Source organism: Hirundo rustica, chromosome 15, assembly GCF_015227805.2.
Source record: "Hirundo rustica isolate bHirRus1 chromosome 15, bHirRus1.pri.v3, whole genome shotgun sequence".
Lineage (NCBI taxonomy): Eukaryota > Metazoa > Chordata > Aves > Passeriformes > Hirundinidae > Hirundo > Hirundo rustica.
Genome location: NC_053464.1, coordinates 6,623,106 through 6,640,393, shown reverse-complemented (window position 1 = coordinate 6,640,393; position 17,288 = coordinate 6,623,106). Strand labels below are relative to the sequence as shown.

General features: G+C 37.0%; 1 protein-coding gene across 4 annotated transcripts in view; it reads right to left on the bottom strand.

The window, feature by feature from the left end:
- Positions 1-1,750: 1,750 nt before the first annotated feature.
- Positions 1,751-17,288, bottom strand: part of PARN (poly(A)-specific ribonuclease) — a 48,020-nt gene continuing 32,482 nt past the window's right edge. For 3 of the 4 annotated variants that reach the window (XM_040079391.2, XM_040079390.2, XM_040079388.1), the window contains exons 22-25: positions 10,277-10,466; positions 6,049-6,114; positions 4,215-4,408; positions 1,751-2,653 (exon numbers count right to left, since the gene is read on the bottom strand). In XM_040079391.2, coding sequence (XP_039935325.1) covers positions 2,601-2,653; positions 4,215-4,408; positions 6,049-6,114; positions 10,277-10,466 — 503 coding nt within the window. In that variant the 3' untranslated portion in view covers positions 1,751-2,600. The remainder of the gene's footprint in view (positions 2,654-4,214; positions 4,409-6,048; positions 6,115-10,276; positions 10,467-17,288) is intronic. The other variant, XM_040079389.1, reaches the window with a different exon arrangement.

Sequence of the window (17,288 nt, the reverse complement as noted above, 5' to 3'; positions counted from 1 at the left end):
AGCGCCCGCCCGGCCCTGAGGGGAGCGTGAGGGGAGCGGAGCACCCGAGGGCGAGAGGCGCCGGGACAACGCTCCCCGGCACACGCGGGAGGCTCGGGGCTGGCCGGTGCAGGGCCAGGAGCTGGACTCGGCGATCCTCAGGATATTCTGTGATTCACTGACCTCTGGAGTCAGTAACAGCACAAACCCCCAGGGACCAGGAAGCCCCAGAGCCATCACAACTAGTGATGACAGCTTTGCTTTCCCAAAACAAATTCTATGCACATATTTTAAACATACATTATGAAATAAATGTGGATCTAATTTAAGCCACATTCTTTCCCTCCTAGAATTAATGATTTCATTTAAGGCGCAGTGAAGCGGACCAAACTCCACACAACAGCGAGGTCTGGTGCAGCCCTGACCTCTGACACTCATCCACCCAAATGTAGTGTCAGAAATATTACAGCCCCATCCAGCACAGCTTAGTAGCTTACCCAGATGTCAAATGGTAAAATCAAACACGCATAAAGACTGGGGCATGTAAGAATCCTGTTTTCTTAAGTAGTATTAATTACTGATAGAGATCAATAATACCCAGCTTCTCAAAATGGCAGCTGAGAGGAGGTGCATAGAAATCGTATAGCTGATAACCTTGGCAGTGTAGAGAAGTATGGATGTAGTCTGCTGCAAAGAAACAAGTTTTAAGGCATTTTATTGTAATGTAATTAAGACTTGTATTTTCCCTGCAGGTACGTAAGCATTGCTGTTCCAGAGTAAAGAAGATCCTAATGGCCTCAGGGTACAGACTCCAGGTGCATTCTCTGTGACAGCATGGCCCCTGTGTCTCTTGAGCAGCTAATTCCTTGCCCATTAACCATACTTCTGACAATCTCTTTAAATGCTTCTGTACCCTTTTGTCACCATGACTCAAGTTCTGTCCCAAATCATGCTATGCCAGTTCTTTAGGCTATACAGTTAATAACTCACTCCAACATTTGGATAGAATAGCGTGTGAGTTACCTGAACTACCTCAATGAGAGATGAATACTCCATGCAACACTTAATAGGTGTTGCACATATTCTGAGAACTAAATTTACAATTAATTTGGATATTCAAGATGAAGGTGATACAAGTATTTAGTCCTAAGTCAGGAGTCTTGGGGAAGAAAACTCTCTGGATCCTTGAGAGCATAAGAGTTCAGTTACTAATTTTCCCTTGCATCACTAATAGCAAGTCTTCTTTCCCATGTTTTAGTGTGAGAATGTGATGACAGAACTGCTATTAAACAATTTAATTGTAGTACTTCTGGGAGTATTCTAGAGGTTAGAAATGCAACATTTCACATTTAACATCTTGAAATTATTTTTCCCTTTGCAATGCAAGTTCACAATCATTTAAAAACCCATGAATTTTGACATACCTTCAAACAGGTTACTCCATGTTTAAATGACACTGATTCCCACTCTAATGTAAGTATATTATGAAGCCTTAACATTCCAGTCTTCCACGGAAGAGTGGGAATGGTTCTGAACTTGCTGATTTGTGGAATTCTTTTGTTTTCACCCCTCCAAGGGAAACACATAGCAATTTAAATCTTATGACAATAGGCTTGCTTTTCTTGGTCACATTTCACAAATATCTTGAAAATAGTCCATGGAACAAAAGGGTCTGCTACTCACAGGAAGACAAAAAAATTGTTATATTACGGAGAAGGAAAAAAATTTTCACTCAAACCATTTCAGATGCTAATAAATAAAAACAAACCAGTTCCTAAGAAAATGTCTTTAATTTTCATGTTATGGAAATACATATTTTGGTTTTATTTCCACGATACAAAAATTTAAATATCAAACATTTTCTGAAATCTACCAATGCAGATCCTTTTTTAAACAAATAAAGGGCTAGTGCAGTTAGCAGGTTTATCACAGGTACCAAAAAACATTTTTTTACAAAATCAGGATTTAAAAGTGGAAACAACAGATGTGAAAACAAAGAAGAAACTACCTCCCACCAGGAAATTAATGTTTGAAAGACTTTTAAGTTACAGTTTTTTGAAAGGGTAAGGTATGGATAAGGCTGGTATTTAGAGGAATACCAGCTGTACTGGGGGTGGGGGTAGAGAACAGAAATTCAAAAAATGCTCCTGGTTAAAGTAACAGGTAGAAAGCAATATGTGAAACTACAGTTCTACCTGTTTTCAGAATGCTGACAGCATACTGATGCTGTCTGAAAAAATAGCTAAATATTAGGAGAGCTGTGGTAACTCCCCAAGCAGAGGAAACAGCCTAGCACAAAATCACAGAGTGCCAGTTCTTGTACAGTTCACAGCCAGCATGCCAAAGGAAGTGACCAAAGGACACTGAGTCTTGCTTCTTAAACCTAACATCAGTTACAACAGCAAGAATTTCACAGGATCAACGACAAGTCATGTACTAGGTGATATACACATGAGTAAAATTGACAGTGATTGTTCAAGAAACAGTTTAAAATAATTAAACTGATTTTCAGGACACATACTGCTTTGTTAACACCACTTTATTTAAATAAAGTATGGCTTCCAAGAGGTGCATTCTCTCAACTGCTTTCAATCAATTCCACTTGTTAAGGCAGTTGTTTCCTACCATGTTTCAGGGACCTCAAAAATTCCAGTGGAACTAGTTGTGAGGCTTCCTAGAAGACAGAATCATGGAGTAAAAATTAAATCAAGATTTTTTTGTTGTTCTTTCAGAGGATATTAAGACATATTTTCCTATAGAGGGAGGCTCTAGATACATTACTGGCAAATCAGTATTTACAAAGAGAAACCAAGAGACTGTTTATGAATAGGTACTTATAAAGAAATAAAAAGGGGGAAAAAAAAAGGTTAATTTCAGGCTTCTTACATAAATGGTAAATACTGTATTTTTAACCCTAGTAATTAGGTAATTTTGGTTTGCAATTACTGGGATGATAAAGTTAAATACTATTTTCCCAAGTGTGCTTGTCGTTATTTTTATTTAGGCTGTTAAGACAGGGAAGAGTATTTCCATCCCAAATTAACTGGAGAATAAAGATGAATCATTAATACCAATAACACATATTCCCAAAATGCCAAATACAGAGCCTGAATTTTGTACTCAGAATTACCATAGACTCTCGTCATTTTGCATATGCTTACAGGCCCCAACTGCCCTACCGAATAAAAAGAAGAGAACAATTTCCAAGTACAGCTTTTGAATCAACTAAGAAAGATTTTACTCTACCAAGTCAGGAGGAAGGATGCCTGGTATACAATACCATTTTCTGGATAAAAGCTGCTAATGCGGTTACTGAAATGAAGCTTTAATTATGAATATTTGAATATACTTCAATGCAGGCAGTGCTCCTGATGACTAATGTGGTATGGTCATCTGGGCCAAATTAAGATACAATTTAATTGTTATTATAGTCCAATTTCTGCAATAAATTACTAACAAACATTGAAATAGAATCAACAAGAAATAGAGTAATAAAAATAAAATCTTTTGGTGTTTAAATTCACGTGATCTAAGATAATTACTTTTTTTGTACAAGCGGTAATAACTCACAAAATAGCAAAAATTACAAAGTGAAACATCATCATCTGATTGTAACCTGCCTGCATTTAGTCACTTGTTCAGTTCTAAGTATTTTGGCTAAAAAATATATAGGTATTAAAATCTGAAAACACCCACCTTCACACCAACCCTAGCTGAAAAGTCTTCAGCCAAATAAAGCACAATAAAGGTTAAGGTTACAAACACCACACAGAACACTGAACGTAATAATACATATATCAAAACAGAGTGCCTTCAATTTTGTTCACGATATGCAAAACACATTGAGTAACCCTAACTACAAAGTCACATGAAAAAAAATTAAGAATACCTAAAAAAATATTCAAAAAGCTTTATTTTAAGGAAGAAAGTAAGCAAAAGTAATAAATCAACTACATTCAGATTCCTTTGGTAGGTGTCAGATTAAGTTTTGGTTGCTTGTGAGTTTTTTGGTTTGGGGTGAATTCTTTGCTTTTTGATGTTGTTTTGGGTTTGTTTGTTGAGTTTTTTTTACAATTTTTATATGGTGCAGTCTTCAGTTTCAAGAAGAACTTGGAATGTAACCGAGTAAGTCACTGCTAGAAGTGAAGATTTTCAAGGAAAGAATTTCAGTTCTGTTCAGGCCTAGAACATTTTCAAACAGAACAGAAAACCATGTGCATAACCATTGCACTTACCCGCTGGAACTTGTTCTGTCTTGATCTTTTTCAACTTTTTGGCTCTCTTCTTACCATCTGGAAGGGACTCTGCACAGGGGTCTGTCTGATCATTTTCTGGATCTTGGCCTTCTCCCTCTTCCATATCATCAGAACCAGTTTCTTCCTCAATAGGACTCATGCTTCTCTTTCCCACTGTACTGGCACCTGTAAAACTGGATCATAGAAGAAAGATGATTATGAAAAAGTCAAGAGTAACTATTACATAGGTACATGCTGTTGTACATTTATTAAACACTTATGAAGGTAGAAAAATAAACTGTCACAAATGGTGTATCATGAAATTGCATTATCTGAAAGATCTGGATTAACTGTAAAATTCCATAAAATTGCTATCTAATCCAATCCCAAGTATTCATTCTTTGTACTATCGATGTCTCAGACTTAGCTGCTATTCTGATGAGATCATTCATCTGAAATGTAATTAAATCAGTTCTCTATCCCTGCACGGTTTTACATTTTATTCTCATAGTTATGCAAGCTCTCTAAAGCCCTGGCAACAGACACCAAATCATGCCCAACTGAAGCCGCAAAACCACAACTTGAAATGGAAGGAATCTACATGCTAACTTCATCCTCTCTCCTGGAACTACAGGTAGTTTTAAAAACATTTCTATATAAAGGTAGAGAAAACCATTAAGCACCATATATAAATTTTAAATCTGGCTTTCAAGTGCAGAGTCCTACTATTCATGGAGCCAGTAAAATAAAAAGCACAAAAAATTCCACACTCATTTCACTAGTAGCATTTGAATGAAGTCTGACTAACATGGTGTAAAGATGAACTCAGAGCTCCATTCCATTCAGCACACCCTGAAATAACCTTGCATAGGCTTTTGTTCCACTGAAATGCTGTTGTTAAATTTCCTTAAAAGACAAATTACAATATTAAATCAAATTAGAATGAATATAAAAGAGAATGCAGTAGCAAAAGGGCTAATTAAAAACCAGTTCCCATTATGAACTTCTTGATATGTAAACACCAGCTACTTAAATGTCTAATATAAAGCTTTTAAAACTACCAATTTTGAAAAGCGTAGTTTTAGATTTATAAACTTTTATTTTTTAATTAGAACTACACCACATGGCTGTTTACATCTAAAGCCATGTTCTATTCTGTGAGTTAAATAAATATTAAAAGTAAGTTATAAAAGAAGGCTTCATGAGGTTTGTTTTTTTTTTTTTCTTTTTAATCAATAGCAGTGAATTACAATGCTTTAATAAGGTTTCAGCTAAGGGAAGAACTGTTAAATTTTGCAGTATAGTTTTGGCTTTGAAATGGAATTTTTTCAGTGGAACATTTTGCAACTTAAGACAGTCTGTCTGGGATGTCCAAAGGCAATAAACAAAGATGAAACATATGATTACATCTCCTGCTCTTACTTCCACTTTAGGAGCACAAACAGCATTTACTTTAATGAATAGCTGGTTTTTCCTCCAAACATTCACACACAGAAGGCCTTCTTGCATGATTTCTTACAAATCATCATTTTGAGTCATACCACAACTACCACCAATAAAAAAGCTGGATAGAACTGTTAATCCTATGTACACAGTTCAGTATTGCAAAACAGGCAAAAACTAGGGTTGGAAAGAAAAAAAATGTCTAGGGAAGAAGGAGCACTTAGGAAATGAAAAACTACTATTTTTTTAAAATATAGTTTAGAAAAGCTTGTAAGAATTCTGCTTTGGGGAAAGCCATTCTGAAAAAAAAAAAATCAGGAAGAAAAAACTCAGGAGCCATAAATTATGATCCCAGGATTGTTTCAGCACTCAGAAGGGAACTTGCACTCACTGTAGGAAGAAGATCTCTTCTTGAATGGTCTTATGGCTGAATTTAATTTTTTCCAACTTAAGGCTCCTGTGAAGTTATTGCAAGTAAAGAGAAACAAGTTCTTGAGCTTCAATGCACATTTAGCTGAGTACCAAAGAACAACATAAAAATTAATTTTGGGCCTTAAGGTCCTCCTGCAGATACCTTAAGGGGAATAAAAAAAACCCTCCACCACCAAAAAGTGGCAGGACAAAACACAAAATAAACATATTTTATAATGAAGAATCATTGTCTTCCTTTCTCCCAATTTTTTTGTTTTATTTTATTTTACATTCATTCATTGATTGCATGGCTTCTAGAGGGGAAAGGGTTAAATTTTTTACATCTTGTTCTCCTTTAACCTTAAACAAGATTAAAGATTACAGCAACATTATTTATGCACTTAGTAGTAAATGAGTATGGTTGCATATACGGGTTAAAGCGCTACTCAAAGTTCAGTTTTCTAATTATAACAGATTTTTTGGATGTGTCCACAAATCTGCCTTGACTTCCTCATTCAGCTGAGAAACAAGTGAACGAAGTTGAAGATTCAAAGACAGCAATAGCTTTCAGTTGTTCTCCAGTGCAGACAGACTTCTTTAATGATCCTTATGACCATTTAGAGACACAGATTTTCACCATCCTCTTCTAACCACGTAACACTTAGGTTTCAAAACACACCTATACAACAGCTATCCAGGCAATAACTCTACATATTTTCTATAGAATATATTTCAAGAGGCACTAAATAACAGCAATCCAACTGGTACTACGGTAATTAAGTTGAAAGAATCGCCAAGTAGAGAGAAAAAGGCAGGAAAACAACTATGATGATAAAGCATTTAACATTTTCCATTTTAGAAAAGCATGTCTGAGATTTAAAAGAAACACTTCACCACAGCAAGAGATTTGGAACTGGCCTGGATATTATGAGGGCCTACAACTTCAAATGAATTTCATTTACACAAAAACATAAGTTCTCTTGACACTTGAAACAATATTAAAGGGTGGGAGTAGATACTGATCCATCATAAAAACCAGTGATTTCAGCTGAAGAGCAGGTGGAATCACCTGAAATAACATTACAATGCAGGAACACTATAATAATTTACTTGCAACATTTGTTATCTATGCTCTTAATACCTTGGCTTTTGCCAAATCTATCGTGGGCAATAAACCACTATAAACAACCATTTCTGTAATAAACCAAAAGAATCATCAGTAGAAACGCTTGCACATTTCAAAAATTAGATAATCTTTGGCAGAATGAAGATATTGAAGGAAGTGGTGCTACTAACAGCACCCTGACTTGACATAAGACTCAGCACTCAGAGTATCTGTAAGGCAAAGTGATGCAGCCCTTTCTTGTACTTCATATGAGTCTTTTGCCATTGCCCTTATTCTATTTTACTATTTCCAGATGATGATCAGAAGAAGAAGTAAGTCCAAATAGAGCAAGGTACCTAATTTTCCATAGAGCACACCCTATTTGACTTTTCCTGCTATGGTCTAACACTATTTTGCTAAGGAAAAGCTCTTAAAGCCATGCATTTAACAGTCATGGCAGAGCTGGCAGGCAGTAATTTGCTAAGCACAACATAGCCAGTTCCATCTGTTTCCTAAGTGTGTTCTGAATAGCAACAGATTTGGACAAGAGGATCTTATGTACTACTTGAAGTTTTGTCAAATGCAGCAGTTTTTCCTCTACTTCCCCATCTTACATTAATAATTAGGCATATTTCAATTGAAACAAATTTTTATATTTAACAGTAGTATTAAGTTGTACCCAAGGGATATTATAGTAACTATAAATAATTTTATCTTGTGACTTCTATTAATACTATTAAACTTTATTTAATGCTACAGATAGTCCCGTATCCTCTACAATACAGAACTATAGTTTTATCAACAAGACAAGAATTAAAGAACCTCTGTTACATTATTTATTAATCCATCAATTTAAGACAAAAGTTCCTTACAAGAAATACTCAACAGCTTCCTTACTGAATGAAAAAGTAGCCAGGACACATTGTCATCATGGAGACAAACAGCTATCCTGCAGCTGTGCTCCTTGGCAGGAGCTGCAGCAAGCTTATTAAATAATAAATAAATAAAGGATGTAGTAACATGAAGCTATTATAAGGGATCAGCTGCTGGATACATCACAGTGCTGAGAGCTCAGCAAGACAGGACTTCAACTAATCTGGGCAAATATACACGCACACATACATATTTGTCCTGATTGTTTATATCAATATTGAAATTATTGTATATAATAGATAAAAAGATAAATACTTCATATACCTTTAGATGCAAGTATTTTTATATACCTTTGTCTGGGAAAAAAAAAAAGAGTTCATTTTGAGACCATGGTTTGCAGTTCCATGTTCTATCTAATCAGATTACACTTCAGAGGAAGCATTTAAAAATATACATTAACAAAAGAATTAAATATAACTAGTAACAAATAAAAATAAATTAAAAAACCAAAACAAAACAAAAAACACACCCCCACACACATGTCAAAAGACCTGAATGAGAGGGAATTTGGGACAGAACCAAATCACTTTATTAATGGAATAATAAGAGAACAAAAAATTATGTAACATCAATTACTAGAGATCTGTCAACAGAATAAAGGCTGCTATCCAAGGCTATCAAAATGTTGATCATCTGAAAACAAAAAGCTACTTCTCATAGAATTTTACAGCACTAGATGAAAAAATATATTCAAAATTTTCAAGGAGAGTTAGAGAAACAATTCATTGGGGTATGTCAAACTTTTAGGGAAAGAATTTACTGTAAATTTTGTTCAGCAATTTTCCAAATTACACATTTGTGCCGGATGTTAAACTTCCTTGTAAGATAACAGCAAGTCAGCTTTCTGCATTTCCTGTTCTTCACGAGCCGCACCGTTACCATCTGCCTGGAACCTGTGACCTACCCAAACTCCAGCATCCATCGAGAGGAGACACCTTCTCTGGCAGGAACAAAACTAGCACTTTGCATTTCTTTGCAGCAAACTCAAGGTGCAGTAAGTATTCCCAGTCTATTTAATAGTCTACCACCTTAGTCATAGAGCTTAGCCACGTGCATGCTGGTGCCGTGACAATCCTTAAAGCTCCTCATCTCCTCACAGCATGGACTCCCCAGGATTCCTGAGTACAACAGTTCAATTAAACTAACTTCATTTGATACAGATTGTATCAACAGCTTCCTCCATATGTGTTTTTGAATCAAACATGTCTATAACACATTTAGAATTCCAACCATGACAAAAGGCATGAACATCTGTCAGCTTGCCAAAATACACACCTGCAAAATCGTAAGGTCATGAGAAGAACAGAACAAGTTTAGCGAATTTGTTACATGACAGATTAACAAACAGGAAGGTATAATGAGAACTGGAACTTAATGGAGCATTTCCAAGAAAGATAAAGCAGAAATACATCAGTACTGGTTTTATGACTACCAAATTTCGTTTGTGTAACCACGGGGCAGGGAGGAAAAGGAGAGAAAACCCCCCAAAACCAAACCAAAACATATGCTTAGAGAAATGTAACTTATACACTCCACTCAAACTCATTTTCGCATAGAATTGATAGAATTGGGAGGATAGTGCAGGAGAAGGGAGGGGGAAGAACAGCAATAACTTGATAGGTTATTTATACAATTATATTAACACTAAAATATTCTCCACATGCTCAGCTACACAGATGACTGAGAAAGATGCTGCCTGTTACCATCATACCCAAAACTTGTCATTAATATCAGTGGGTAAATATGGAACAAGAAATACATACACCACTATTATCACCATGGAAAGTCAGCCCAAAACCAACATGGTCTTTACAAGGATATATGATGACAACTAAGTGCCCACATGACACAAGCCATTCACAAGTGCTGTATGAATAAAGAAAATGATTTATCAATTTTGGTTATAAGAAATGGTGCTGCTACATCAGCTCAGAAGCTGTGATGTGACCTGTCCAAGATCCCAGCATTTAAAAATCTGTCTGATCACTTTCGTGGTGAAATTCCCTCTGTTCCTTTACCTATCATCTTGTAACAGCTGATGTACCACTACTGATTTATATGCAAAGAAATACATACAGAAAAACGTCCCGTATTAGCTGAGAACTACCTGAAAATAGCTAGATTTTGGATAGAAATGCAGTAAGAACACGAGCTGGCAGTGCAGTCTCACCTGTTAACACAGTAGTACCGACTCTGGGAAACGTAAGGTGTGCACTGGGTTTTTAACCTCTTCCTCTCCATCTCCTTCCAACTATCTTCTGTACATTTTCTCTTGGCCTGTTTTTCTTCATGTTTTTTCTCCACATATTCTGCATATGTCTGGATCCTATAACTTTCAGCATACCGGCTGGTGTTTACAGCTATGGAGAAGGAGAATGATATTATATACAAAACACTTAAAATGACAGCGTGCCCTCTACTGAAATAGCTTATTTTGAAAAGCAGAAGGCTGCAAGCTATTTGTTCTGTTCATAAAATAATTTTTAGTTCCATTGTTAGCAATTAAAAAACAAATCCAAAACAAATCCAAAATGCCATATTCTCTAGAAGTCACAATGTCTGAAGTAGATGCTCAAAGCTGTTCTCAAAGTCAGGCTTTGTGCAAAAAGAGTTAAATCTCTACTTAAGACATTTCTTTTAAATTAGAAACGATCAATTCTTCAGTCGTAACCCTCTTCCAGATTGCTTGTTGGCAAGAAAAGATTTCCTGGATTTTTTCCCTTTTAGTCTCATTACTTAACCCAGCAGGTTTATTTTGCAAGTCTGCCAGGAAAAGACGACATTTGCAAAGCCTGTGCCAAAACTCTGTTTGATTGCTGTGAAACATAAGCTTATTTGAGCTGCATTTTTGGTTGCACAAGATATCCATGGAAGAAGCACTTAACTAATAGCCAGCTGTTCCATCCTCGTATCTTTCTAATGTCTGATCTCCCTTTAACCAAATAAGACTTCAAGTTCAAGGTAGAAAGATTTCTGTCAGTGCAAAATTAGAAGCAGTTTAAAGAAAAAAAAACTTTCACTGCCTCCACTCAGTAACAATTTAACAACATTCCTTCAAGTCCCAGCATCTTCACAGCTCTCAGCCTTTAGTCTGTGAGCCAAGCTCTGGCCTGACGCCATCCCTGTAACAGATGAATCAGCAAATTAAACTGACTGTCAACTGGTGTCTTCTGCTGCTTTCAGCCTTGCTCCCTGAAAGAAAGCATTGTAAACCAACCAGTAAACCACTTCAAATGCAAACAAAACTAAAAAAAAAAAAAAAAAAAACTAAAAAAAAAAAAAAAAAAAAAACCAACACCACCTCCCCCCAAACCTAAGATCGTTTTTCTGCACATTTGCACATTTTAAAATACCATAATTGTAGGTGAGACAAAATTCTGATTTTATTTTGTAGAATTTTTTAGAGCAATTTCAGATGCATATCCCACTTCTGGATTCTAGCTGAGCTGTTTCACTGTGCTACCTCTGGTGCAAGCACTAGAGATGGCAAGCTCCAACATCAAATTTCAGAAAAGGTGAGGAAGATGGGTGGATGTGGTTTTTTCTCCTCTTTCAGGATGGATTGTCCATTGTGTGTATTTGCTGTGTAACACTGAAATGAGATACCTATAGTGGCTGCCACGATATATAGATGCTGCTGTTGCAACGCACATAAAACCAGGCAAGAGTGTTGACTAATTTTAGTCCCAAGTATAGACAGCAGTAGTTATGATTAACAGCCCCATGAGACTCTTGCACTAACCAACAAGTGTCAGACATACCTCCTTTCACCCCTCTTATATTTGCTTTGAACTGCGAAGTTACAGGGTCTGTTTGTAAGAATTAGGACAATATTTACTGCCCATGAAGTTATGGGACAGGCATCATGAATGAATTAATAAGGCTCACTGGAGTCTACTGCATGCCGGCCAACATTCCTCGGGGTAAAATTTGTTTAGTTAAACTCAAGCCTGTTTTTACTTGCTAAAATCAAGCACAAAGTTACCATGGATCATCTGATACATGCTCATTTGTTAAAACACAATAAAATTATTTGTTTTGCTACAAGCTATGAACCAAAGTTATGAGCCTGCCATTTAATTCCCTAACAAACTCAGCCCTTTTTTAAGGAAGAAAAACAAATCACTTGAGCCTAAAGATAATTCTAAAATAAATCTGTGCAAGAGTCAGTATTTTTGTACAAAGACAACTCTGCTTTCTTGAAATAAGGCATTTTACAGCAATCCATTCATATGGCACATACACACATAAATATATGTATATACATATATAGCATATATATTTAATATAAAATGTTACATGCTGAATAAATTGCTTCATCATTGAAAAACTGAAATGAAGGCATATGGAGAAGTCTAAGGAGCCACACAGATAAATCAATCTTGCATGGTCTTGAAGAGCAGCTCCCTGTACGAGTTTAATACATTTCCTCTGATGCTTTTTTGATGAATGCTGCCCATACTGCCGAACAAAGCAAATACAGTTAGGTCGTTCTGCACTCCCAACAGAAGAAATGCACTGCCAGAATGCCCTGTGAATTCTAAAAAACCTGAAGAGAACTCAGGGGGGCTATTTACTTATTTCTTTAAATTGTAAGAGATGAGACAAATCCTTCTGTGAAAAGCCTGACCTAGTAACCAACACCACATGGCTGCCTTTCACATTAATTACAGCCCTTAAGTTTCTGTCTCATAGCAGAATAATAGTAACTGCAAATTATTTTAGGAAAAGCATTTCTAGAGGACACCACCTTCCCTCGTTATTAGGGAGGACATCGAACAGGCTGACTGTCATTGAGCGGTTCAGAGGAATGTGTACAAAGATATCCTCTTGCCAAGTCTTTGCTTTTATGCAGAGCAACATCCTGACAGATGGCCACTGACAATATTAAGCCTCTTAATAAACAGACAAATATGTTAGTGAACTATGTAGGTAAAAGAAAAGCCACAATATATAAATACAAAAACCACAGAGCTATACAGAGTAAGGCTGCAATACTAAACACTTAAGCTTATGAAATACTGAAGTAAAAGTTCACCTGTGAAGCCTTTAAGTGACCTCTGTATCAGTGCTGCTTTAATCATATCTGATCATGTTCTACTTAAAACACGGGATCACTGCCTCAGCCAGAGCAACAGTGTGCAATTAATGGGTAGCTAAGTCAGTATTTTCTTACTCTCAATACTCACCGGATGGTTCCACAGCCTTATTTATTGACTACTAGGGCTATTCATGCTACATGGGACAATGCAGAAGTTTGCCAGGATGACAAAAGTGCACATGCATAATCCAGTATTTCAAAGTAAAACTCAGGAGTGGGAGCAGCAGCGCTGTGTGCCTATTTTATCAACAGAAAGCAGAAGACTCAACATCCCAAATTAGAGGGAATCTTTTAAATTAACCTAAATGGAATTAAATTGTCCCCTACAGAACATTCAGGGCTGAGTTCCTCCACAGCAAATGTACAAACATATTCTCAGAGAAGCCATATATCCTAAAGAAGCAGTACATGATGATGTAACCACAGACATTATCAAGGCGTAGTAAGCAGGATTCAATTATATTTTGTTAAATATTAGTGAAATTGTCAATGCAACATTAATGGACCCTTTTGTTAGTCTATATAGAGTTTTCAGTCTTTCAAGCATATCTGGACAATTTCTACTGCAAGGCACCAAAATGTTAACACACATGACTAACTAGCAGGACCAGACTCTCTTAAGTATATTTGATAACAGCAACTATCTGCAGGCTGTACCCAAACTGCTAACACCCATCTGTACACTGTGCTGCCCAGCCCTTTGTTTTCCTCTCCTGTATCAGCTGAAGATAGAGGGTGCCTATACAGATTCTAAATAAAAGAGCATTGTGCAAAGGTTGTCCTCTCTCTTGGTATCTGAATGCAGAGCAAGGAGCAGTATCAATGCAGGGAGAAAGCAGCTCTTCACCTTGTAAAGGAGGATGGCAAGTTAGAGAGCAAAGCAAAATGAGGATTTGAACCTCCATGCTGGAGAACAGGGAAAACGGACAGGTGATCTGAAAGAAAATGGTTTTACAGAAGGAAGATAAAGTGCTAAGTACAAAGCATGCCAAAGAAAAGAGGAAGGATCTTTATGCAAAACTTAAAATATTTTCCTCAACAAAGAACAAGAGATGATAGTGTAAGCCCAGTGAGACATTTCGTGCTATGCACATGTATGTAGATTGTTATAAAGGACTTTAACTCCCTTACAGATGAAGTTATTTAATTACCAAAAGAATTCAAGCTACTTAAACTTTGCACCCTGCAAAGTTTAATTACCTGAGGTAATTACCTCACTAATTAATACATTTCACAGCTTTTGTTTCATCTCATTTCAAAAAACCCAAATCAAATGAAAAGGTAGTCACAAGACTTCCAACATTAAGAAAAACCCCTATTCAAACTTATGGGGTACAAATGGCATTTTGGGTTTGGGGTGGATTTTTGTTTGTTTTGTTTATTTATTAGCTGATGAGAAAAAAATATGGCTGCAGGCACCTTGAAGGCAAGTCTATCATCTGTTCTCTTAATTCCACATCAGTAATGCTGGAAGTTATAAAACAGCTATCTAATATGATTTATACCACAGGTTCCACTATAAAACCAGTAATTCATTTTCCTGCTGCTCTTGTGATTCCTGAGCAACACAAGCTGAAATTCACCACATCTCAATCCCTGCATTTACTACAGATTTTAAATAAACACCGGAGAATTTTAACTCCCAGGACTGCTAGTAAAGGGTCCAGATCTGTGAACCTACACATTAAAAGCATAACATGTTCAGAACATTTCCATTCTAGTCAGAAGGTCTCCATGTCTATTATTGCTCAAAGCACAGAGAGCTCAGACCTGCAGGACTTTCAGACAGAAATGGACACAGTCTGGCCCCACAGCTGATTTCACCTTGGTACCAAATGGGAGCACACGTGCTCTGCTCCTCAGCCCCTGCTCCAAACCACCTGGTCCCTCTCTCTTAAATACCTCCAGGGAGAGTAACTCCATTGCTTCCGTGGGCAGCCTGTTCCAACGCTTGACAACCCTTTCAGTGAAATTTCCCCTAACACCCAACCTGAACCTCTCCTGGTGCATCTGGAGGCCATTTCCCCTCGTCCTGGGAGAAGACGCCAACACTCGCCTGGCTATAACCTCCTTTCAGAATGTATCTGGCATAAATTTCACATTAACTTATTGCTGACAACACAATCATGTGAAATGTAATTTTTCAGACTGTGGGTAATACAGAATCTACGATGTGTCCCTTCCCCAAATTCAGTGAGGAGGGATTGATAATCTCAGGATACTTCTTAAATATTTGGTGGTAAGCACTCATGCTAAGTAGTAGGCTCTCTAGTAAACCTACAGAACACTAATAAACCATAAAGTCCAGCCCCGTCTGAGAAATTCACAAGTTGAGAAAGATTAATGACTTGAACACAAATCATTGAAAGGCCGTCACAATTTCAGCTGCTGCACCTGCTTTAGTCCATTGCTCCCCTGCTGTCTAAAAGCATTGGGATTCTCAAAGCTGAGAGGAAGAAGATATCTTGCACACACTAAATTCACTAAATTCTGTATGAGCTCATGTATCAGGGCACCAACACATGGAATAACTTAACATTATTTCAGTGCTTGCCATTTATGACAAACAGTTGCCTTCTACATGCATTTAAAATTTCAAGTTAAGAATATTTATTGCATTTTAAAACAGCAAGAAACACATTCTCAGGAAGATTCTCAGGTAAAAAATCCCCTAAAGTTGAACCAGTGGTCTTAAAACATTGCAGAAGTTACTCACAGTCAGAACATAGATGTTACTAAACCGCACCTAAGCCTTAGGTAAAAGGAATTAAGTGCAAGTTGTTTGCTAAGGGAAAATAAATGAGGTGCATTTTTGAGGTAACACTGATAAATTTGTCCATTATCTTCATTAACATATAATAACGTAAAATATCTCAGAAGCCCAATTTTATTTTCAAGTACTTTAAAACTTAAAACATATTTATAACACTTTCCCATGTTTTAAAAATTAACCTATTCCAAGTAGCAGTGTTTTTTAAGAGTACATTTTAGATGGGCTATAATGACTCCAAAAGGGCAAAGACACCTACAGGAACCTCCCCTTTAAGTATCAAGGTTCTTTTTAGACCTGCAACCTGAACAGTCAAAGTTACATGACAACATTCAAGGAAACCATGAAAAACAAGAGCTTAACACTGATCCAAAGCATTAACTGAGGACTCACAAAGTTAACTGCGCAGAACTTTGAGGAGCTGAAGTGGTTGGAACACAAATACTTCAGGTTACACCAATTTATTATCGAAACAAAATACTGGGTTTACTTGACAGTTAAGACAAGCTGAAGTCTCTCCCATTTTCGCCCCTATTTCCAGTCTATCTGGATGAAGTCTAGGCCCTTGTAAGTCATAGGATCATTGAAACAACACTTATTCCATACTAACCTCTCCAAATGAAAAGCCAGCTTTATAAATACACAAAGCTGAACAGCATCCAAAGGCAAACTTATCTAGCCAGACAAAAATCTTAAGAGCCAGAAGTTGTATGCCAAAAGTTAGTTCTGAAGTTTCTTGTGTTAATCAGCTCTAACTGTGCACAGTGTTTATCCCTGCCACACACTTAACAAATATGTGCTTCATGTTTGACAGAAATGCTGATGCCTGTTGCAGTGCAACTAGGCAACAGAAGTTTTGTCTCCCAGATGTCCAACTGAAAGAATATCAACCATTTAACCAATTCTTATTAATTATGTACTTTGAACAGCAAATCCCAACAGAACATAGACTATGTTTTTTGTCCATTATAGTTTTCAGGTGCTTGTAACCTGGAAATCAGTTTACAGCACAGCATAATGCAAAAAGTTAAGACAAATCAGAGCCACCTAAACCACCACTTTCATAAAGCTGTAATTGGCTTTAAGATGACATTGTGGCAGCTCAGCAGCAGGAGTGACACAGAGCCCACTGGAAGCCAAGAACCCTGCCCTGGCAGGGCTCAGGTCCAGCTTGCACAGACAGGCATGGCAGGGTGACTGTGAACTGTTCCCTAGCATCTGTCCTGCTGCAGCTTCTGCTTCAAGCTATAGAGGGCAACATGATTTTATACAAGAACTAACCTTTCCTACTCATAATAAATCAGAGTGCTG